Below are 24,896 nucleotides of genomic sequence, written 5' to 3' on the forward strand. Positions count from 1 at the left end.
TCCCGGCGCCCTCGACCCGATTCGGGAGACTCTGGGCAGGCAGGAGAACGCTGTGAGTCCGGGCAGGGGAGCTGGGCTGGGACTCACGCGCTGCGCCAACTGGGTCTCTAACGTGGGCAGAGGTTCACCCGCCCTGCCGCCCCTCCCGGGAGGTGGAGAGGGACCAGGGAGTCTCACAGCCTCCCCGTTAGCCTGCTGGCCGGACCGAGGGCTGTGGCGGGCGCCGGGCACGGGCACTCAATAAACACTAGAACCTGCTCCACGCGTCGTTAAGCCTCCCCAGCCCTCTCCATCCCTGATGTTCACAGGGACACGGCACTGTCACTCCGGGGCAGAGCCCCAGCCTTCCTTCCATTCCCCTAGGGGCCAGGCAGGGCAGAGACACTGCTTCTCCGCAGGTGTGTTTGGGCCACCCACTTGATAAGGCCGTCCTCCAGGTAGACGTCGGCGTAGAAGGACTGGTCATCGTTGATGATTCGTCCCCCTTTGATGAGGAGCCGGTCACTCTGAAAAGCCAAGCAAAGTAGTAAGTGTCACTGGGGAAAGGCCAGGCATTTTTTTTTTTCTTTTCACTTTTTAATATAAAATTATTCAAATATTTTCAAAAGTAACAAATGGCATAAAAAAGCAAAACCCAACTTAATCTGGAATCTCAGGATCTTGGGAAAGTTCACGCCCTCACTTGCTCTGTGTCTCTGCTCAGTGTCACTTACGTGAGAGCCCTCCCCTTGGCCGCCACACACCACTGCCGGCCAGCGGACCCCGCGCCCCTCACCCAGTTATGTTCACACAGTACTTATTACAGCACGTCCGACAAACTATATATTTACGTGTTTGTCTAAAATGTGACTCCCCACTGACATCAGAGCTGCGTTGTGTTACTCCACCGGCTAAGCCCAGCACAACTCATAGAGGACCAAACACAGACACAGTGATGTGGATGGATGGGGCCACCAGAGCTGTACCCTGCAGTTGTCCTTATGAGACTGTCAGCTCCATGAGGGCAGAGACTTCATTTATTTTATTCACAGCTGCACCACCTATACCTTGCACACAGCCTGGCGAGATGGATGGATGGATGGATGGGTGGGTGGATGGATGAAAGGATGGGTGGATGGATGGATGGACGGATGAAAGGATGGGTGGATGGATGGATGGACGGATGAAAGGATAGGTGGATGGATTGGTGGATGGATGAAAGGATGGGTGGGTGGATGGATGGACAGGTGGATGGATGGATGGATGGATGGATGGATGGATGGATGGATGGATGGATGGACAGGTGGATGGATGGATGGATGCATGGATGGATGGATGGGTGGGTGAAAGGATGGGTGGGTGAAAGGACACTGGATGGATAGATGGATGGAAGAGATTATGAACCAGCACGACCTGCCCCAGCAGGAGGGTCTCCGGAGGAAGGGGCATCAGGCTCAATCACTGCCAGGCCCAACACCTGCCTCTTTCCCTAAGATAGAGGCCAGTCAAGACATGTGTCCCCAGGAAGGACACCCTCTGGAGGACATGCCAACACCAAAGGAAAGAGGAGGGATGGGCTGTGCATACCCCAAAGTAGAGACAAAACAGTGGGCAGGTTCCCAGCGCCAGGAAGCAGGGAACTGATGGAGTCACCAGCAGCTGGTGCGTGGCTACCAGGACACGGCCGCCCGCAGGCAGCCATTTGCCTTATCACGGTTAACAGAGGGTTTTCCAGGCTGAGCCTGAAACGTGGGACTAGATGTGCTGTGAGCCAGATCAGCCCACCTGCTCTGCTCTCCTAGAATCGATGGTGGAGCTTGTGTTCAAATCCCCCCTCCCCAGCTACCGGCAGACACCATGTGCAGCTGCTGCAAATGGGCCCACGCTCTGGCGTCCTCAGGGACCAGCATTTTTTCTTAAAAAATAAACCCACAACAAGGCAAGAGCTTATGTGACTTTTTCATTACCTGTCTTAAAATTATTATTTTTAATCCTCACAGAGGATATTTTTTCCATTGCTTCTCAGGGAGAGTGGAAGAGAGAGAGAAACATCGATGTGAGAGAGACACACTGATTGGTTGCCTCCTGTAAGGGCCCCGACCAGGGCTGGGGATCAAGCCGTGACCTTGGCTGGAATCAAACCCGGGACCTTTAGTCCATGGGCTGACACTCTAACCATTGAGCCAAACTGACTAGGGCTTTTAAAAAAATTTATTTATTTATTTTTTAAAGAAAAACAGTAACACCCTGCTTCTCCCAGATTACAAGGGACAAACAACATAGATGAACAATGACAAGCTCTGTATACAAAATCGTTGTTTAAGTACTTTGAAGAAAATAAAATATCTAATTAAAAATTCAACCACCATGTAACAGCCAGGGTATGCCGGAGACGGCCAGCTCATTCCACGGCGACAGCAGCGGCCGGGAGAGAGTTAGATCCGCGTGGCTCACGTCCTGGATCAGTGTGTGTGAGAATGAAACGTCAGGACACAGACAGGTTCCAATCCTTACCCACTACCATCCAGGTGACTGAACCCTGCCAGCCTCAGTTTCCTCAGCTGTAAAATGGGGATAAGTGTCCCTGTCTCAGGGCTGCCGGGAGGAGCCCATGGGGTACACAGTGCTTAGCACAGGCCTGGCGCGTGTAAACCATGGGGACAGTTACACACTGTTAACTCTGTGCCATTTTCCGTAGCAGGAACTATACTCAATAAGTACAGGGTGTCCCAAATGTATGTATTCTCACTTTAATAGCTGATAACTCACTTAATTTTCACTCCTTTTCAGGTTTGATTTGAAATAATGGATGAAACCAGACCAAGCTTTGAACAAAGAAAATTTATCCTGCCCTAGTCAGTCTGGTTCAGTGGTTAGAGCGCTGGTCTGCGGACTGAAGGGTCCCGGGTTCGATTCTGGCCAAGGGCATGTACCTCGGTTGCAGGCTTGATCCCCTGCCCCAGTCAGGGCACTGCAGGAGGCAACCAATTGATGTGTCTCTCTCACATCAATGTCTCCCCCCCACACACACACACTCTCTGAAAAGCAATGGAAAAAATATCCTCGGGTGGGGAAAGAAAAGAAGAAAAATTTTTCCTAAAGTGCCACTAGACACTTTTTTCAGGGATACATAAGTGATAAAGTTTATGGCACAAAACCAGAAACAGCTGACACATCGAGGGCGCACCAATACCGAACGAAATGCTTCCTGATGTTTGCGATTCCACTGCTTTGTGTTATCAGCAGTGCCTGGACCAGAGCGGTCGTCAGTTTGAAAACAGGCGTTGACAAATCATTCATTTCTGTAGATTCTTTTAAATTTTGAAAACGAACAGTATGTTAATAAACACTGACTTCATAATCATTCAAAGTGCGTATACATTTTTGGAGGACACCCTGTATTTAAGGAAGGAGTGAGCAGCTAAAAGAAACGGTTCTCAGGCCCGCGGGGAGACTGAGTCATGGCCAGGCTTTGGCACCCAGGGTGGGGAGAGCTGGCAGGGACTGGCGGGAGCGCTGGGCTCGGGGTCGGTAAGCCGCTTCCTCTGCTTGAAGCGCGACCTCCGTGGGGGCCAGGAAAGGTACGCAGGCGCCAGCTCACGGGACTCAGGGGCTCTAATGCCACCAGCTCACGGGACTCAGGGGCTCTAATGCCACGGCGCAGGGAGTCTTGGCTGGCGGTGACGTAACAGAAGGGTTTTCACCAGGGACCAACTCAGACACACACAAGCCTCTGAACTAAGACACGGCGCGAACCCTGGGCACAAGGGGAGCAGGAACTCACCGCCTCCACGCTTTCCTCCAAGCTGGGACTTCTCGGTAAGAACAAGGGCCCACCAAGTTTGCAGAAGGTGTCAGGGCTTTAAAACTGCCCGTGACTTGACCTAGAAATCTGAGGCTGGGGACCTGTCCTCAGAAAATACCCCAAGGGAGGGCAAGGAACTGTACACTGACAGGTGATCCCAAATAAATTACAATCGCATCGTCACACCACTAACGGGGTATGGCTCAGGTACTAGAATTTCAAGGACCCCCAGGGATTTTTAAGAACAAGCGAAGCCTCTGAACAATAAAATGTTAGGTGAAAGGGCAAAATACCAAACCTATTAGACGGTGGAAATTTGGGGTGAGCAGATCTTTCTAGCGGTAACTGACTGCCCCCTGCAGAGAGTTTGGGGTGCCTCCTCTACATCCCCACACCCTCCCCCTGCACACCCTCCCCCTTGTCCCCATCACCCTTCCCGGTCCTCGTTCACGGGCCCGCCTCCTCGGGGCTGGACACCTCCGTGGCCGGGAGAGCCCGTGCGGCTCCTCGTTGCATCCCCAGGGACCCGCCGGCGGCCGGGCATACAGAGTTTAGCAAATGTTCGCTTAATATGGGGGGAGGGGGGGCAGACAGCAGGTGAAGGGAGAGGGGGGAAAGGGGAGCAAATATTTGAAGAGAGAGTGAGACGAGAGGAGAGTGATATAAAAAATTACAGACGAAAAAGAGGGAGGAAGGGAGGGAAGGCGGGAAACAGACAGGAAAAAGGCCGACAGTCCCCCGAAAGCCCGAGCCCACCGCCCAGGGACAGGCGCTCTTGGTGCAAAGCCTGCAGGATGCGCTTGATGCCGGAGGCCTCCTCCCCGGGGGCCACCGAACCCCCCAGAGCCGGGCAGGAGGAGCCGCCCGGGGAAGGGAGGGAGGCGCTTCCTCTCCAAACCCGCCGTTATCCCCCGTCAGCCCCGTCTGGGAGGACAGGGCTGGGCGGCAGGATGCCCCGTTGTCTTCAGGAACGTCAGGTATTATCCTGGGCACTGCTCGCAAAAAGTAGCTCTGGAACGTCAGCCCTTCCTTCCCGTGAGACAGCAAAGGAGACCGCGGTGGGCCTCGGCGGGGGGTCTGACCAGAGCACGGCCTGCACCGTCTATCCCTGAGCGAAGCGCGAAGCCCCCGGGGCCTGCTCTCCCCACTGTACGTGGGAATCAATGTCACCTCCACCCGAGTCAGGGAAATAAAAACACCCGCTAAGGTCTGGAGAGTCTCAGAAGAGAAGAGAGGTGCTGTTCTCATCAAACCGACCCTCACCCCGTAATCACTAGTTTAGCAACCTTGCTGTCTGGAAAACAGCGCGAACCAGGGCTGTTATTACAGAGACAACGGGGGGGGGGGGGGGGGGGGGAGGCTAAGTCATCGAGGAGGGGGCGTTTCAGCTCTGTTCCCAAGTATGAGAAGTTCCTGACGCTGAAGAATGGAGAAGGGAGACGTCTGAGCAAACAGACCGTCTGGACGCCGCGTTCTGGGAGCTCCGGGCCACAGAGGAAGGCGGGAGGCGGGTGCTGTCCGTGGTCCTGAGGCGCCACCAGGGGCCAGGACCAGAGGTTTCTCTAAACCCCGGGACAGATGCTCAAGTTCCCTCCCCCTCCTCCCTCCTCCAGCCCCCGGCTCTTCACTGTTTGTCTTTCTCAGCTCCCTGGGATATTTGTAAGCTTTACGCTCCTTAATAAAAGCAACCACGGCCTATATTTCACAATGTCTGTACTTGGTTTCAAGTCCTTTGACTCTTAGTGCCACCCCTTCAACACTTCCATTCTCCCGCCCCAGGAAGCTGGGGGAGGGCGTGCAGACCCACGTCCCCCTCCTACGATGCCTCACCGATGCAGAGGCCGGCTCTGGGGTTAACAGATGGGTAAATGTACGAAAGGATCTCAGAGGTCTGTCCTCACGCTGAGAAGGCAGCCAGGCACGCGGATTCCGGTGAGGCCGCCCGATTCGCCAGCGGGGACGGGGGCCTGGGAGAACTCAACGACCAGTCACTTCAGGGAGGGTGAAGAATCGCTTTCTCTGCAAAGGGCAAGCAGGGGAATGAGGCTCGAAAAGATCAGGGAAGGCCAGTTTTTGTAGGACCGTGCCTGCCCCGGCAGTAAATGCCAATGGGACCGCTTTCTCTCAAGACAAAGGAGATGTCGAGGTGAGTCTGGAAAGTCATTAATCCTTCAAATCCTACGAGCCGCCGATGGCGAGCTCATGTTCGCAACTCGAAAATTCAACAGGACAGGTAGGCAAACCCCACCCAGGCACATACAACCCACAACACGGCACCGTGGCCCGGGCGATCCTCACGTCCCCTGGGACCGCCTGCTGAAAATTCCAGCCCAGGTGCTCTGTCAGGATGTTCACCTACCAGGTCCGGACAGTGGGCCAGGATTTATCATCAACGAACACCCCAGGTAATGTGGCCCAGGACCCTCTGTGGTGAATACAATTCCTCCTGCCCGCCACCCACATGACCTGCTTAGATCAACAGAACAAGAGCGGGCGAGGCTGCACCTTCTGAGCACAGGCCTCAACCGGCGGGTGGGTTTCCGCTCAGGCTCCTGAGAGTCCACCCTCCGCCATGAAAACCGCAGGACCCAAGAAATGGTGTTTTCTTTGTTCAGAGTCCCAGGATGAGAAGGAGGAGGATGCCTGACCCAGACGGAAGCCTGACGACAGACCTCGCTGAGCCCTGCGGAGCCTCTGCCCCCCATCCAGACCTGTAGCTGTAAGTAAATACCTGGTGCTGGAAGCGGGAGCTTCAGGGATGTTTGTTGTGGGGCATCGCTGCCATCGAAGACAGCTGGCACACCACAGGGTTCTGTGCACAAGGCCACAGCCACAGTGACCGCTGCTGAGGTCAGAGACTTCATAATTCCACAGCTCGGTCACGACCTTCAATAGCCAGAGCCCCTGCCTCCCCGGGGTTCCCCTAGCCATTGCCTACCCAGCCCCCTCACGACTCACAGGAAACCCGCCCGCAGCAGGAGGCCCTTCACCACGCTTCCCGGGAAAGCAGCCCTGGGAGTGACGACAGGCCTGACACCGAATCTAATTAACACACATTGCACTCCACTCACAAGGGCAGGGGACACAGCAGCATCTTCCTCCTGCGTGAATCAGAAATACAGGCAGTCCCCAGGGACTGCAGGCCCGTTTCCATGACAACAGCAGTTAGACAAGCGAGCTCTCAGGCCCCAGGGTACCTGGCAGGTATTCAGGAAACCCTTCCCGAGGGACCGAGCACGTGGTTTTAAAATAACTCCCCTGTACTGTGACCCTAGGAGCGGGCAGGCCCCGGGCTGCCTACAGGAGGGGGATTTCAGCTGCGTGCGCCTGTAGGTCTACACCCGCTCCTGGGTGCCCTTGTCTCTGCTTTTCACCCGACACAAGGCAATCGCCGCGGAAACTACCCTTAAGAAAACCAGATTCCTGATTGCCAACTAAGTGTCAGCTCTGCATTCCCTGGGCCGCCAGTTTTCATCTTAAGTCACTTTAAGAAGTGGGTCTGATGGTGACAAACAAGGAAACTCCGAGAAGTGAAGCCATTTGCTCAAGGTCACACAGCCAGGAGAAGGTGGAGACACGTTTGAACCTAGTGCCACCTGGTACCTACCAAGTGACAGCCCAGTGCCCCCTCGTGGTATCCCAGTGCTCTCACTGTACCTGGTTAACATGTCTGAGCCTCAGTTCCTCCCTCTGTAAAATGGGGATAAGTGAGAACAGACCATACTTATGGAGCACATTCCCAGGGGCATGTCTCACCTCCTTCCCGTTAGCATTGTTGCAATTGTGGCCAAAAGGGAGTGAGCAGATTAAGGGGCTCTGAAAGTGGCAAAGGGCTCTCCAGGGGTAAGATGTTAAATGTCAGACCTATTCAGCTAATAAACATCGACGACGCCCTGTGAGCCAGGGGCTTTCACCCTCATTGCCTCGCCTGGCTTGCTGGTTAAGGACATGGGGGCCCAGGCCAGGCTGCCCGAGCTCTCACCGGGCCCCACGCGTACCAACCCTGTAGCTCAGGCAAGTTCGCCTCTCTGTGCGTCTGTGTCCTGTCGGGAATCGGGGCTGTTCTGAAAGTACATGAATTAACATGGGGGCAGCACTTAGAATAGGCCCTGATTTTTTAGCATCCTTGTAACCTGGGGAGGGTGGATCACATTCAAATGCTCACTTCCATCCTCAACTTCTCTCTAATCGTTGACACCCAAACCCCTCCACAGGGCAGCCCGTGGCCTTGCTGACACACTTACCCAACACGTCAGGCCTCTCCTAAAACACCTCCCCGGCTTGTCCTCACGTGCAGGACAAATCACATTCTCTTGGCTTTCCCAGGCCTGGCTGCTCCCTTCTCCTGGCCTTGTGCCACCACACTGGTCAGCTCTCACGGCACTCAGACCCCCTAAACCGCACATTCACGGCCCCGGGCCTTCTACGGCCTTCCTGCCGCCTGCATGTCCTACCACGACTGCTGTGCCCACTGATTTCCAGCTCACCCTGTCAGGCACAGTGTCCTGACTCCAGAGACTTGCTGCATCCCCTGGAGACCCGTAGCACGAGGCTCGCACCCCTGGTCAGCGCCGTTTCCTGACTTCACAAGGTTGCGTCTGCCAGCTCATTTTTATTTTATTTTATTTTTAAAATATATCTTTATTGATTTCAGAGAGAGGAAAGGAGGGAGAGAGAGAGCTAGAAACATCAATGATGAGAGAGTCATTGATCGAGCCCACAACCTGGGCATGTGCCCTGACCGGGAATCAAACCCCGATCGCCTGGATCCCAGGTCGACGCTCAACCGCTGAGCCACGCCCGCCCGGGCTGCCAGCTCATTTTTAATCTGTATATTTTCCCCTGAGACTGCGAGACCCCTCACCCCAGAGACTACACCTCAGCCCACACAGCTTCTTAAAGGGTAACCGGCAGCAAGGTACTTAATCTCTGTGGGCCTCAGTTTCCTCACCTGTCCATGGAACTAATCAAAGCACTTACCTCACAGGACTAAGATAATATGGAAAAGCTCTCAATACACTGAATGCTGGCCTGTGAAAGCCACTGTGTGATGCCACATGTATGTCTGGAAAAGTTCCCATTGCTTTTGTCAGCTTCTCAAAGGAGCCCATGACCCTGGGACATTTTTACACCAGTTTAAAAGGCGCCCAATAATTTTTATTTTGGATCCACTTTGTCCTGCATGCCCAGAAACCAAGGACAGCAAAAATAAAATTTAAAAAATTTAAAAAAATAAATGGAACAAAAAATCCAAACATTGTACCTGGAAATTGTGCTGGATAAAGAATAAAGAATTGGGGCCATTTGGGAAAAGAGAAGGTCCCAGGTCACCTCGAAATACCTTCCAGAGCCTCTAGGAATATCAGTGTGGAAGAGGAAGGAACCCATGGAAATTGAGGGCAAAAGGCAGACTCTCACGCCACACACAGAAGTCTTTCTACAGCAGACCTGTCAGGAAGTAAAGCTGGCTGCTCTGTAAAGTGGTGATCTCCCTGTCACCAGGGGTATGCAAGAAGAGGGTTCGGAATTCCTACACTTGAGGGAAGACTGGAGTGGAGTAGAAGCAATGGACACTTTTCTGTCTCCTTAAATACACAACCCTCGCCCAAAAATACGTAATTTAAAAGGTTCCTTTCGACTTTGGACCGTGTCCAACCAAAAGCATGAAGTGGAAAAACTTACAAGTAAATAATTCATAAGTTTTCAATCAAATATTTGCTGAGATTAGGGCTTAAGACCTAATGTTCTACAAATACGGTATTACAAAAAGTACATGCAGTGCCCGGCCGGGTGTGGCTCAGAGGTTGAGCGTCGACCTAGGATCCAGGCGATCAGGGTTCGATTCCCGGTCAGGGCACATGCCTGGGTTGTGGGCTCAATCAATGACTCATCATTGATGTTTCTGTCTTTCTCTCTCTCCTTCTTCTTTCCTCTCTCTGAAATCAATAAAGATATAAAAAAAATTAAAAAAAAAAAAGTACATGCAGCATAGTTTGGGGACAGGTACAAAATCTCCCCGAGACAGCCACCTGTTTGCTCTGTGCATTTCTGCACCCTGTCCATTGAGTCTTCCCATGAACTGACTCCCACTTCTGACACCAAGTAGTCACTCAGTGAAGGTCCTGGGGAGAGGTGACTACAATGACCCACCTTGTACACGGACAGCTCTTACTGTAAAAGCTTGCTTTTCAGTGCGACGTGCACCGAAGCCAATCAGACCTGCCCCCTCCCCACTGCCAAAGCACCATCAGGAGGCTTTTTGTTAGCTCAAAAAATCCTTCATGCCACCCTCCTTGTGGGTGGTGACCACCTAAATGCTAAATTGATGAATAGGACATGTGTTAAGGAAAGTCAAATGCAGGAGTGGCTAAAACCTCACTCAGCCCGGCCGGGCGTGGCTCAGCGGTTGAGCGTCAACCTAGGATCCAGGCGATCGGGGTTCGATTCCCAGTCAGGGCACATGCCCAGGTTGCGGGCTCGATCAATGACTCTCTCATCATTGATGTTTCTATCTCTCTCTCTTCCTCTCCTTTCCTCTCTCTGAAATCAATAAAGATATCTTTTTAAAAATAAATAAATAAGTAAATAAATAAAACCTCACTCAGCAAAGCAGCATGGTTTTCATCCACTCATGCAGTTTGGAATCACTGCTGTGAGTCACCGGCGTGCAGCAGTGCTCCTGGGGACATGCCAAGGAGAATTAGACGGTGCCCCAGTGCCCATAGTCAAGTGCACAAACCAAAGCTAACAAAGTGGGAGTGCTCACAATTCCAGCTCTAGGAGAAAGGATTCCCCACAGGGACTGGGCACAGTTCATACAAAGGCAAAGAGCCAGAAAGGGTGAGCCCGGTCGGGGAGAGTGCTCCAGATGCCCAGGGCACAGACCTACAGAAAAAGTAGGGAACTGCACCCTCGGGTGTCCACAGCCATCATTTCCCTCCTTTTAGCTGCTTACTTTCTGGACCAGCCGCTCTACGAAGCATCCCAGCCCCCGTGCCATTTCCCAAGCCCCCGGCACCGATTCAGAGCTGTGGTTTTGCAGGGCAGAGCCATGACCTGGTCCTTCATCTCTCCAGAGCAACGAATCTCAGCCTTCCTCTGTTCAGAACATACTGACAAGCACAGCAGTCCTTCCTGATTCACGGTCTCACGTTCTGAGGTTTCGGTTACCCGCGGCCAACTGCGGTCCAAAGGCATTACAGGGAAAAATTCAGAAATAAGCAGTTTGTAAGTTTTAGATCGTGCGCCCTCTGAGCAGCATGATGAAATCCCCTCCATCCCGCCTGGAGTGCGAATCACCCTTGTCCAGCATATCCGCGCGGATGCACCACCGAGCCGTCAGTTCCTCAGTAGCCGCCTCGGGAATCGGACGGCAGCAGCCCTGTGCTTGTGTCCAAGTCACTCTTATTTTACTCAACAATGGCCCCAAAGCACAAGAATGGTGATGCTGGCAACTGGGATATGCCAAAGAGGAGCCGCAAGTGCATGTACATACAGGGAAAGACACAGCCTACACAGGGCTTGGCACTATCCGCGGTTTCAGGCCTCCACTGGGGGGCCCTGGGACGTATCTCCTGCAGATAAGGGGGGACGACTGTAATGTAAAAACCTGCAGCAATCTTAAAGGGATTAAAGACCTGAAACACCACCAAACAGCAGTCGTTACCCTGCCAGCCCTGCTACAGCATGTCTCAGGGCCTTTATTTTTTTAAAAAATATATCTTTATTGATTTCAGAGAGAGGAAGGGAGAGGGAGAGAGAGAGATAGAAACATCAATGATGAGAGAGTCATGGATCAGCTGCAGCCCGCAACCTGGGCATGTGCCCTGACTGGGAATCGAACCCTGATCGCCTGGATCGATGCTCAACCGCTGAGCCACGCCCGGCCGGGTCAGGGCCTTTATTAAAAGCTCCCGCACGGCACCGTTTACTGTTCAGCACCGTGGCGCTGTCCGCGGCCGGCCTCTGCTCTTCCCCACGCTCCCGGGCAGTGTCCTGGGACGTTCATTCCCCTCCCAGGGCAAGAGCCATCTCTGACTCACAAAAGTCAGACTCCATGCAGCACCATCCTGCTTGTCAGTGCTCGGGGCTCCAGCCAATAGATGTTACTAGGACACTGTGTCCACCTGGCTGCAGCAAACATAAACTTTAAATGCTGACCACACTCCAGCAGCTCGCCTGCGGAGGGTTTTTCCAACACACCGCTGTGCTCAGGGCACAGGGGCCGGTGACCACTGGTGATGGGATGTCTTGCATTTTCCTATCTTCTGGAACCTGGGTCCTTAATCTCGATCTCTGGGCCCTTGCCTCTCACCCACATTCCGTCTGATTCCACCGTGCGTAATAAATCACTGCAGGCACCTCGAATCCTTTGTGCAAAAAGGCGGGGAAATAAACCGCATATTTACAGACAGGCGGAGTGCCGCCTACGGGAGAAGCGTCAGGGGCCTCGCACGGTTTTTGCATATTTGCACATTAGAGCAACTACTTTGGTCTGATGTGACTCTCACTTGATCTCCCTCTTCCCACCTTGTCTTTATTGTCTGATCTAAAACACACACACCTTTACACACCATAGTCACATATATACACTCATCTACAGGCACACACTCAACTACACAGACACACGTACACACTGACACACACTAACACACACACAGATTTCAAATCAGATCGTGATTTTCTGAACAGCAGACCAGCCTGCCTACCCTCCCTGCTTGTCTCTAAGCTCTTCATTCCTCCACGGGATTCGGCAAGAGCCTTTACATGCCACTACGTCCCTGTGGGCCTCAGTTTCGTCTTTGGAAAGTAAGGATGTATCCAGGCTGTTTTCCTCACAGGACAGCTCTGGAAGCCACGAGAGGTCATGGAATTCCTACCGAATGCTGGAATACTCACCAAATCACAAAGAGTAATCATGAAGTTTTCTTTGTTTTTTTAAAATAATAATTCTTAGCCACCATGGTGGACACTCTTGTCTCCCCGCACACCTGAGCAGGCGTCCTCCTTCGGTGGCTCCGTGGGAGCCAGGAGCCTGCGCAGGGCCAGGCAGCCACGTGCTTTTGTCTGCCCAGAGCCACGCCCAGGATCTTCTACTCACTTAACCACGACACGTGGGTTACTTGGGCACGAGAAATGGCTTCTGCTAAGTTAATCCCCGGCTGTGCCATTAATTTTTTAAAAAGCCACACATGAAACAGAGCCTTATAAATATTTTACACAATCCTTGGGGACTGAAGCTACGTGTTTCTACTTGTCCCCCTTCTCTATGGGGCTATGCTATTATCTCAGGAAAAGACTGAGGTGAAAAAAGAGGGAAAAGACACCACGATTGGAACCAGCATAAGCAGAATGCTTCAGAATTCAGCTGTCTCTCTGCCTGTGCCCACGCTGTGCCCTGACTGGGGTGTCCCTTCTCTCCCTCTGTTCAAATGTCCGCTCTCCTACCTCTGGATCCACTGGCAAAGCTGGGACCTTATCCCCATTGCTCAGATGAGAAGGCTGAGGCTCACGGGGGCAGGGGCAGAGTGACCCGACATCAAGCAGGTGGGACTTGACGATGCAGCTTAGAGCTTTATCGTGGTCCTTTTTCAGCCCCCGGGTCTCTCTGCAGGCCACACCCACACGCTGGCTGCCAACAGCACCTAAATGGTCCCCAGGCTCTGCTCTTGCTGCACAGAGAGGCCAAGGCTGGGCTCCCACAATGTTTCGGTTTCTCCAACACGCCACACTCGCTTGCCTCTGGGTCCCCCTCCTCCCTGATCCCCTCCCGTCCCCTCCCAGGCCTAGGCTGGGTGTCCTGCTGTGTCTCCTCCAGCGTCCTGTACTGCCCCTTATAACACCCCCTCCACCTTGTTGCGATTTCTGGCTGAAACATCAGTCTCTGCTTAACTCTGGGCGGGAAGGACCAGGCCATCTCACTCCCACTTTCCCTAATACCCAGCCAGGTGCCTGACACTGACCGGGTGCTTTAATTACTATTCACTTACCAAATGGGTGCTATCAAACAGAGCAAGGGCGCAGCACTGGGAAAGCCACAGCCCCACCCACCCATCTAACGGCATCCCCGTCCCTGCTACAACTTATACACTATCAGCAACAGGTCCTGAGGAGCTGAGGGGCTCAGGAAGGAGCCCCGGCCAAAGCCATCCTCTCTGGTTTGCTGTTTCTGCCTTGTCAAGGGCCACGTTCTAGGGAACCAAGTGTGATTTCAGCATCTCTTCGCCCCAGGCTACCGAAGCCTTTACATTCCCTTTTACACACGGGTTGACTACTTGCTTTGCACAGAGAGCTAAAGCAGGAAGACCAGCCAGCAGTTCTGAAGCCCCTACTGTGTGCCTCACATGCACTGAGCGCTCAGCCGGGGTCCTCTTGGATGCTCAAGGCTCTTGCAAAGTGGCCAGTGTTAGGACCACTTTGGAAATTGGAGCATGGAGGCTCAGAGAGGTTGTGGAGCAGGGATGAGCACTCAGATCATCTGGCACAAAAGTCTGGCCTATCTCCACTCTGGAGTGTCACAGGGGGAAGGCGGGGTGACCGCTGCTGCTATGTGCACTGAGAACTGTACAACTGCAGGGGTACTGTTCCCCCAGACGCACCTCAGAGACCATCTTGCTAAACTTCCTTCTTGGAAACTGGGGCCCTGAGAGGGGTACAGACCTGCCATGGGCCACAGCCACAAAGGGATGCAGGGCTCCTAACTTACCAGTCACTTCATCACCACACCCCTCACCTGCCTCAGTTCCCCCTGGGGGTTAGGGTCAGGAAGTCCCAAGGAGGGGACCTGCTCCTACGAATACCCCAGACTTTCCTACCACTCGGCTCGGCCTGAGGCAAGCTCGCTCCTTCCACTGACTCTCAGCCAACCACACTCTGAGGCACTAGTCACTTCCGCCTCCCGGTCGGAGGGCAGGGATTACGGATGCAGAAGAGGGGGTCCCCACCCTCAGCAGTCGTACCTCTGGATGGGAACTCGGCGAAGGTCCCCTGGCAAGCCCTGAAGCCGGGTCCCGGAGGGAATTTCTCAGGGAAGGTGAAGCTCAGAGATGGGCGGGCTGCAGGGCCGTTTTGAGTGGGCAGGGGGCCCGGTTCCCTCCCAGCCTTTCTCTCACCCGCATCCCTGGCCAGTGCTGCAGCCTCCAGGAGCCTTATGTGAACAAAGCCGCCCTCACAGGATTTACTGAGAGGATTCAATGAGACAACCGCTGCAGTACACTGGGCAGGCGTCCTGGGAACTCCCTGCGCCTGGGTTTCGGATAAACCAGGATGCTGGTCTCCTGACCTCACCCCCCCATCACTCTGGAGCATTCCATCACTCCCAGAATCCCGCCCCCAGCTCCTGGCTGCTCCAGCACCAGCACCCAAGGCCAGCGGATCCCCGACCCCGTCCCTCGGGGATGCTTTGGCTCCACTCTGGTACCCGGCAGGCAGGGAGTGGAGGCCAGGTCTCCGCTCTGCACCCAGAGACAAAGCTCAAAGACTAGGGAGCCTTTGTTTCCGGCCACACCCAGGGACACCGCGACTGCTCAGCCCCCATTTAAATCCCCACGCCCCAGTGTTAACCCTTCGGGAGCCACAGCCAGCGCACGGGGCTGCCCACCATTGTTTTTTAGCTGCGCCGAGGACTGGGAGGGGCCCCTCCATCATGGCGCGGCCTCGAGGTCCAGGCTTCCACCCTATCGGGGCGCCGGGAAGTGGGAGTTGACCGCGGCCCCCCCTTTTTCCTTTCTCTGTCGTGGAAGAAACTCAGCTGCGAGGTGCAAGGGCTGGCGGGGGGGCTCGGCTCCCGCTCGGAGGGAGGGGGTTCGCGCCGCGCCCCTCCCTCTTTTGTTCCGCTGCGCGTCTCCCCGGCCGCGCCAGCCTCTGGCACATCCCCTGGGGAGGAGGGGGCTTCCCGCCCAGGGCCCGAGGCTCCGGCCCCGCCCTGCCACGCGCCCCCCCCAGCACATTGTCCCCGGAGGCTGGGGGAGGGGGCTGCGATGCGCGCCCCGCCCCGCCCGGCCGCTGCGCCTTGGAAAGCCTCCCCCCGCCCCAGCCTTCCCGGGGGGCCGCCGACCCGGGCGGTGACCACCCCACCCCACCAAGCGCGGCGGGGCGCGGCGGGGCGGGGCGCGCTGCTCACCGTGATGTGCGGGATGCTCTTCTTGCCCTGGTAAGACATGGCCCCTCTGCGCCCTCCGCGCGCCCGTGGACCCGGGGGCTCGTCTTTCTCGCTGTCGGGCTCGCTCTCGATCCCCGCTCCCCGCCGGCGCGGTGACAAAGCCCGGAAGGGTTGGAGAGACGGACAGACGGACGGAGGGACGGAGGGACGGCGGTGCGGCGCCCGCGGCTGCTGACGCGCCCGCTGCCCGGCTCTGGGCCCGCGCGCCGCGCCCGCGCCCCGGCTGCCAGCACCGCCCGGCTCCGCGAGGGGCGGGAGGAGGGGGCGAGGGCGGGCGGAGCGCGGCGCACACGCAGCTCCTCCCGGCGGCGCGGAGCCGAGCCCGATTCGCCCCTCTCGGCGGCAACCAGGAAGCGCTTCCCTTCCGACCCCCCCACTCCGCCCCCTGCCCCCCCAACCGCCTGCCCGGCCGACCCCCGCGCAGTGCACGCTCCCGGCCTCGCTCTCGCTCCGGGGGAAGGCCTGGTTCGCGGGCTCCGGGTTTTAGAGGCGGAGGCGGCCGTCCTTCCGAAGAGCGGGCGGAGCGCAGGGCAGCGCGCGTCTGCGGCCTCTCCGGGGAGCGCGCGCGCCAGTGTCCGCGCCCCGCCCCGGCTGCGGGCGCTCTCAACCGCTCCGGGACCCGGCTCGGAGACTGCTCCTCGGCCTCTCTGACTCGGGTTCCGCTTGTCCACAGGCCACTCCTGAAGACGCCAAGCACCTTCCCATCTCCAGCTCCAAGCCTTTCTCCGAGCCGTACCCTCTCCCTGAATATCCTGCCCCAGAAAAAAGCTCACCCATGCTCCCAGGCGCATCCCCAACAGCTTCTCCATAAAGCTTTCCCCTGCCACCCTCCCCGTGCCATCAGTGAACCAGCCTCCCGGAGGTCTCGGCAGGAGCCTCCCTGCCAGGCAGGCCCAGGGACTGCAGCAGGGACTGAGAGACAAGGCCCTAACCAGTGGCTGACCTGCCGGACCCGGGCATCAGCAGAGCCAAACACGCTAGGCTACCAAGTCACCACCACCGTCCTGCCTACCAGACAGTGACGGCTTCCAGGGCCAGGCCATGGGCACTAAGGTCCCCACGGCCCCTAGAACAAACCGGGAGACAGGAGGAGGAATTGGACATCCTGACTCCCAGTAGAGAGCGAACATTAGCCCCAGTACCCATGACCCAGCGCCCATGACTCCAAGGAGCAAAGGATAGGAGGCCAGGGCATAGCTTGATAAACTTAATGACAAGGGAGGGAAAAAGAGGTTTGGGAGAGAAAGGGGGCAAGCACCCCTCCCCCCCAACAATGGACAGGTGTCCCAAATCTCCAGGCAGATAAAATGCTAACATTCTCTGCCTATAAAGTTCCACGCTGCAGCTGCTGTAAAAGACCTGCCTTCTTCACTTTCAAGTTTTCACCCAGGGGGAGGGTGTGCTAGGCGCGATGAAGCACCTCACCACGCAGGCCGGGGCCTGAAGCCCTTACCTTCACCACCTCCATTCAGGACAGGAGGCCAGAGATGCACCTGGGCCAGAAAATGGAGGTGGGGTTGTGGCTTCGCAAAGAAGAAGCAGCTTCGGATTCTGGGAACACTAGGCCATAATTTCCCCATTTTTCAGGTGGGGAACTGAGGCTTGCAGAGGTGAAACATCTCAGGTGTAATGCATACTAGCTGCAGCAGAGCAGCTGCAGGACGCCAGGTTCTGCACACCTGGCTAGAGCGCATTCCTTTCCCTGCACGCATTCAGTCATCCCCTGCTCTGAGCTGGGTCCTGAACACCTTGCTGAGGACAGTAAGGTGCGAGTTAGGAGACTCTCGCTCCCCCGAGGCCCACATTCCCTCTCTCAGCTAGTTAAATCCTTGGTCCCGTGCAACAGGGCATCCCCAGGGGTCAGTCTGGGCAGGGAAGCGCCCAGGCAGAGGACAAGACCACGTGCGTGTCGGGGGAGGGGCACCGGTCCGGGGCCGGCCGGCGGGACAGCTGCTCCCAGGCGGACTTCCCGGGTACAAAGCCCCGCAGTGGCTCAGCCCCCGGCCTCGGGAAGCGCTGCGCCTGCGCCGCGGAAACCCCTCCTCCCGCCCCAGGGAAGCGCCTCGTGGGCGGGGGAAGGGCCCGCGCCCTCCGCCAAGCGCAGGAGCCCGGAGGCCCGCCCGGAACCGAGCCCTGGGGCTGCTCGGTCCGCAAAGATTGTAAAACCTCCCCGCAGGGGGACCACGAGGCCCCCTGGACTCCACAGTCCCCAACCTCGAGTGCCTCCGAGGCCCTCTGCGCGCCGGAGGCGCCGCCCTTTGTCCCGTGCTGGAGAAGCCCCGGAGAAAGGGGAGCGAGGGCCCGGGGTTCGGGTGGGGTGGGGCGGGGGTGGGAGTGGGCGAGGCCGCGGGGCCGGCCCACGCGGAGCCCCAGGAGCGATGCCGCCGTGGGTAAAACTGGGGGCAGCTCCATCAGGGACGCGCTTCCAGACAGCTGCCGGCCCTGCACAAAGCGCCTCGCCTCCCGGGTACTCCCCCGCGCTTTGAGGGGGACCTGGCGGAGAGTGACACCCGTATTTCCCATAGGGAGAAGCTGAGGCTCAAGAGGGCGAAGTGCCATGGTTGGAAAGCAGGGTTCCCCGGCATTGACCCCGGCTTTTCAGTCTGCGGCCCTGAAGTCTCCCTGTTGGGCTCGGAAGCCTGGATCCCAAATGCCAAGCAAGGTCGGCCACCGGAGAGGCGAGGTGGGCAGGGGCAGAAAGGAAGGGTAGGAGAAAGGAGACGGGCGCTCTGGATTTCGCCTTCCCTCGCCTCCCCGCCCCCTCCCCCTCCCCCGGTCCACACCCCCTCAATGCAGACCTTCCCTTCGTGGGGCGCGGGCTTCAGGACCATGGAGAGTGCCCGAGCTATGGGGACAGACGGTCACCGGCAGGGGATGGGGGACGGAAGGAGACTCACTACTGCGCTGTAGCAGCCAAAGGCCTGTCTACCCCTACTCGTCCAGGAAGCCCTCCCAGGTTTCTGTCCGGATCAAGCTCTGCCTCCCCCTGGCTCCCGTTATGCCTCTCATAGCATTTAAGGTGACAAGGGTTAATAAAAATGATGGTAATAAAACTCAACCACCAACATTTATTGAATGCTCACTACCTAATTAATTCCCACAATGAATCTGTCTCCCAACCTGGCCCGGGGTGGGGCTGGGGTGCCGAGCCAGGGCCCCAGCACTAGCAGGGTTCTGGGACCTGAGCGGTGCCCGGACATCTACTTCTGGAGCTGAGCCTACAGCTCCTGGGCCCTGGGGTGCTCCAGACACCTGGCCCACACCCTCACCCAGATATCCCAAAGCCGTGCCCTCCCGCCATCCATCTCCCCCCAGTTCCCTGGCAACCTCCAATGCAAGGAGAAGAGCCACAGGGCCCAGCCTGGTGTTCTTCCTCCATGATACGTCCCCACTTTGGGGGGGTTGGGGGGTTCCAAGTGGAGGAAGCTAGAGGCTCGGGTTCAAATCCCCGCTCCGCCTCCAGCCTGCTCTGGAGCACACTGAGGGGAGCTCTCCGGCACCGTGCTGCGGGGCTCCAGCGGCCCCTAAAATGCCCGTGCTTGGGGGTAAGTGGTTTCCAGTTCGACCTAAATCTTTAACCAAATCCTTCCCGCAGAAATCACGGCGGGGATGGGGGGGGGGCGCGGTGAGGCTTCTTCCAGCTTCGCGCCGTGTGGCCACACACATCACTGCACCTGCCCGGAGCCTGGCACATAGTAGGTGCTCTCCAATGACTACCGAGTGGGTGAATACATACACGGACTACCGCGGGACGGCGCTGCCCTATTCCTGAAGTGGAAAACGGGGACCCCCTGGGCTAAATTCACCCCGAAGTCCCTTTGCGGTTTGAGGGCCCATGTGGCAGCTTAGCTAACTTCCTTTCCCTCTCAGAACCTCGCTCTTTTTCTGCAGCAGAGGAGGGGGCCCGGTCTCCAAGGGCCTTTTGTCGTCTCAGGGACTATGCTGGCCACCCCAAGCCAGCGCACCCTCGGGACCCCCTGCGCGGCGGGGTGGGGGAGGGGCTCTCCGAGCCGGGCGGCAGCGGCCCCGCGCTCCGGCCTCGGGCGACCCCACTCCCCAGGGCCCCGCCCCCCCGTCGGGCCCACGCGCGCCCCGAGGGTACCTGGCTATTGTCCCGGCCGAGCGGCAGGTCCCGGGGCGCAGGGCAGCGGATGCGCAGCGCGGGCGGCCGCTCGTCGCGCTCGCCCGGGGAGCTGAGGACGGAGCCCGAGGGCTCGCTCACGTCGCTGGCCGTGTCCTCGCTGCCGCCGGGTCCCGGCAGGCCCGCCGCGTCCAGCTGCCCCGCGCCGCGCGGGGTGCGCGCCGAGCCGCGGCGGCCCACGCTGTACGCGTCGAAGTCGATGGTCTTGTTCTCGTAGGCGCCCTCCACCGCGGCGAACATGCCGCCGTACTTCTGGCGCGGGGTCTGCGCCGCGCTGCCCGGCCGCGCCAGGTACACGGGCAGGTCGTCCTCCGTGTTCCACGCGCGCCGCCGGTCCGCCATGCCGGTCCCAGGCCGGCCGGCCGCCCGCGCCCCCACCGCCCGCGGCCCCAGCCACCGCCGCGCGCCGCGCTCCGCGCTCCGCGTCGGGTGCGGGCCCGCGGCGGCCCAGGCGCGACTGCGGCCCGGGCGGGGCGGGCGCGCGGCGGGCGGGGCGGGGCGGGGCGGGGCGGGGCCTCCGCGCGGCTGGCAGCGCGCTCCGCCACCCGCTACAAAGGACGGAGAGGCGGGGCCGCGGCGGGGGCGGGGAGGGGCCGTGACGCACGGCAGCCGCAGCGCGGGGGGCGGGCGGCGGGCGCGGGGCCACGCGGCGCCCGGCTCCCCGCCCCCAGGCCGAGCGCGGGGAGGGCGCAGCCGGGGCTGGGAGCCCGGTGCGTGCGCGCACACACGGGTCGCGCACAGGTTGGTGCTGGCTCGCCAGACAGTTAACGCCGTGCAGACTGGCGAAAGGTGCAAGACGTGCCGGCACACGCGCTCCCCAGACGCACACAGGCTCGTTCGCACACATCACGGACCATTTTACACACGCATGCATGCTTGCGCGTACTCCGAGTGTATCTCACACCCACGCCCCCGGAAATTCTCAGTCACCCAACCCCGCGCGCACACAGCGTCGCGCGGAGATGGACCGCACCATCGGAGAGGCACATTGGACACGGCGTTTATTTCCTCAACACTATTACGTGGAATGACCCTTAGTGCCTAGTACGTTTTGGGTGCTGGGGACAGCGCCATGAACAAAATAAACCAAGCCCTGCCCTCCAGGAGATGACCTTCTAAGGAGGGGAGACACACGCATAATGTAGCCGCAAGGATGAAGGCTGGGGCAGGAGCGACGTGCTGGGGCCACATGCACTCGGACAAGGGAAACGCACCCTTGCACGTGGGCCACCGACACGCACGCATTTGGCGCTCGCTCCAGCAACACCCACACAACAAAGAGATTTTCACACCCTCCTACCAAAGGCAAACTCACAAGGTGACTCCACCCACACAGACCCCAACAGGACACCCACACACAGATCCACAGCAGAAATAAGGGAAGTCCAGAGTTTAAATAGAAACGCTCCAGAAAAAGACACACACAGAGGTAGATCACCCCTCATACGCACACACGCAGTCTTCTCTGTCACCCAGACAAATATTCCCCATTCTAGTCACCTCTCAGGACCCCTGTATGGTCTACCCGTGCTGAGCCAGGAGCTTGCAGCCTGGGGGTCCCGGGCTTCCTCCAACTAGGGGCAAAGGTGGGAGGCCCAGGGGCCTGGGGTCTCTCTGCTGGGGCTCCCCTAAACCCCTCTTCCCGTCCAGGAGCAGTGTGTGTCCCCTAGACACTGTCCCTCATTTCTCCATGATTACTATCAGGCAGAGGGGCCTAAGGGTCTCTGAGGAACTGGTGGTCCCAGCTGCTCTTTCTGGACGGGCGGAATCGCCAGCTGCCATCCCCCTCGGCAGCGAGTCCAGACCCACAGCATCGGGGCTGGTGGGGACCAGGGCCAAGACCATCCGTACCTCCTGGCTCTGCGCCCCCACAGCACCCATCCCCACCCCGCTTCTCCCCATGCTGGGAGCTGTTCCTTCAGCAGCCCCGCCTGGCCCCTGGGAGTCCCAGACAGATGGCTGTATTCACACGCTTCTTGTGACTGGGACCTGTGGACTGAAGACCCTGGGGCTATTGGCTCCATGGCCCCAGCAGATGCCCCTCCCCCTGCTCTTGCTGTTATTTAACCCAGGAGCAGGCTGGTCGGTGCAGTAAGTAGGTATTATTACCTCCCCAGTGGACCGATGAGGAAACAGGAGGGACATAAAGCAGCTGGCTGCCTGCTGCCTTGGATCTCACGCTGCTCAGCCCGGCCTGGAGCACAGCGGGCACTTAGCAAGTCCCCTTTCTGTGCTTGAGAGAGAAAGTAGTGCTGGGAACACATAGATGAATGTTTATCAGGTCCCTGCCTCCAAGAAGTATCTGTTATAGCAGGAGAGAGAGTGCTAAACATGAATTAGAACAGAGGAGATCACTCCCACCACCCCACTCCATCCACTCACAACACCCCCATCCTGGCCGCCTGCCTTTTGTCCCTGGGCACCCTGCACAGATTTGTCACAGATGGTCCTCCTGAGGTCTGCGGGACTCCAGGTGGCATTGCAAGTGTTTTCGATTTTTTAATGAAAACTTCTGTCCTGGAAATACTGTTCCCAGCACATTCCGGGCAAGGAAATTTCATGTTGAAGACCACCGATATTCATAGTGACTAAACCCATGGAAATATCGGAGAATCCAGGAATCGAGGTCCAACAGAAACTTTGAGGTCAGTTCTCATTCTGTGCACCCGAATCTGCTCTCAGCATCTTGAGGAGACTGTCTCTTGGGCGTTGCTTAAATACCACTGGTGATGGAGACCTCTCTGCTTTGCAAGAAAACCCTTCCCATTGTGAGAAAGTTGTGAAGACCAGGAGGGAGTGACACAAAGAAGGAGGTAAGAAAGAGCTGTCTTTATACACGAGCAAGAAAAGATACGGGGAGTTCCCACTTAGAGCGAGCCTACTATGCGCTGAGGATACTGCAGGCACTTTACATGGAGTAACTCCCTTAAGCCTCGCAGCAACCTTTGAGCTAGGTGTCATTTAACCCCATTTTACAGATGAGGAAACTGAGGCTCAGGGAGATAAGTAATTTGCCTAGGGTCACTTAAGGGTTAAAACAGTAGTGTGGGCCCAGAGTCTGCACCTTAACCAGTCTGCACCTTTAGCCGCCCCCAGGAAGTCTGGCATTCGGAGAGAGGAGATAAAGGAGAGGCCTGGTGTATTCACAATAGTCTAGATTTTTGAGGTAGAATCCTGTTTTCCACTCAACCTCGGGCAGCTAGTCATTCCACACTCATCCGGCACCCGTTTGGGGCGCCCGCTGTGTCTCAGACTCCGTGACTCCTCACTCCCCTCTTCTCCAGAGAGGAGGGCATCTGACTTTGTTCGAGTGCCTGCCACCATAGGGGTCTTTGCACACGTGTCTATTTCTACACATCACGGTCTGCTTCCAACAGCCCATGGGGCAGACAGTGCCACCTCTGTCTCCAGGCTGGAGGGCAGGGGACACACCTACACCCACTGCTCAACTAACGGCCGGGAAGTGACCGCACTGGGCTTCCACCCCGGTTGGTCTGAGTTTTTCCTACAACACCTCTGCACCGCAAAGCCAGTAGCCCAAGGCGGGCGGGGAACAGAGCCCGGGCTGTATGTTGGGAATTGCACCCCTCAGCTTGCAAGAGGAGCCGCCTCGGGCAGAGGCCAATGGAGGAAAGAGCTCAGGAAACCTGAGCGAACTCCACTCAGTCCAGAGGATGGCGTGACCGTCCCCACCCTGCCCCCCACTTCTGCTCTCCGTCCTCCAGCGAGGGGGTTCTCGTAAGTGAATTAAAGCATGACATGTGGTGAAGGACAAGCCAGGAGCTCACCGCGTCAGACCACAAGGCCTTCCAGGGCAATGGCAGGGACCAGAGAGGCCGCGTCAGGTGGCGGCAGGAGGGGACCTGAGAGGCCACTCCGCTCTCCTGCATGTTCTCCATAGGGGCCTTATTTTGGGGGGCAAACAACAGAAAAAAAATATATTTTTAAACGTCAGTTGTAAAAAGAAGCTTTTCCAAAAGTGAGGAAAGGGAATTGTAGTTTACTGTTGTGTGTGTAATCCTCTTAGCAAATCTGCAAGGCAAGTGATGGATTATTGCCCTCATTTTGGGTAGAAGGAGAGAGGTGCAGAGTTGAGCAAGCTGCCTGAAGGTACAGAGCTGGCACGTGGCAGATGCAGTTCAAGGTCAGGCCTGTTTGATTCTAAGAGCTCTGTTTTTTCCTGTGGCCTCCAAGTCAGTTCACAGGGGCCGTGGCAGGCAGAATAAGCCCGCAGCTGCCCAAGGATGTCCACATCCTAATCCCCAGAGCCCGTGCGCATGTGGCCTCACGTGGCCAAAGGGAGTCTGGAGATGTGATCAAGTGAAGGATCTTGAGACGGGAGATTATCTTGGATCACCAGGTTGTCCTGATGACACCCCAAGGGTCCTGAAAGGTGAAGGAGGGAGGCAGGAGGGTCAGAGTCGAAGGCAATATGACAACAGAGGCAGGTGTCAGCCAGAGGGAGATCCGAAGAAGCTGTGCTGTGAAGACCTTGAAGACTCCCTCGGCTTTGAAGACGGAGGGAGAGAGCAAGAGCCAGAGACAGGAGGCCGTTTCTGGAAGCAAAGTCTCCCCTAGAGTCTCCGGCAGGAACTCAGCCCTGCCCACACCTCCCCTTCAGCCCAGTGAGACCCAGTTTGGACTGCTCAGCTCCAAAACTGTAAGGTAATAAATAATGTGTTGTTTTAAGCCACTCGGTTTATGGTAATTTGCTACGGCAATGACGGTAAACGAACGCAGGCGTACAATGGATCATTGAGGAAACCACTCCATTATTTGTGCAAAGGGGATTTGACTGCTGAGGAAATCAT

General features: G+C 57.2%; 1 protein-coding gene across 1 annotated transcript in view; it reads right to left on the reverse strand.

Moving 5' to 3' along the window:
• CRMP1 (collapsin response mediator protein 1) overlaps positions 1-20,427 on the reverse strand; it is a 37,395-nt gene extending 16,968 nt beyond the window's left edge. Inside the window, exons 1-2 of the mRNA XM_087817068.1 lie at positions 20,047-20,427; positions 418-506 (exon numbers count right to left, since the gene is read on the reverse strand). Of these exons, the coding sequence (XP_087673194.1) occupies positions 418-506; positions 20,047-20,427 (470 nt within the window). The remainder of the gene's footprint in view (positions 1-417; positions 507-20,046) is intronic.
• Positions 20,428-24,896: the final 4,469 nt, after the last annotated feature.

Source organism: Miniopterus natalensis, chromosome 1 (genome assembly GCF_054644295.1).
Source record: "Miniopterus natalensis isolate mMinNat1 chromosome 1, mMinNat1.hap1, whole genome shotgun sequence".
In the NCBI taxonomy this organism is placed as follows: Eukaryota; Metazoa; Chordata; class Mammalia; order Chiroptera; family Miniopteridae; genus Miniopterus; species Miniopterus natalensis.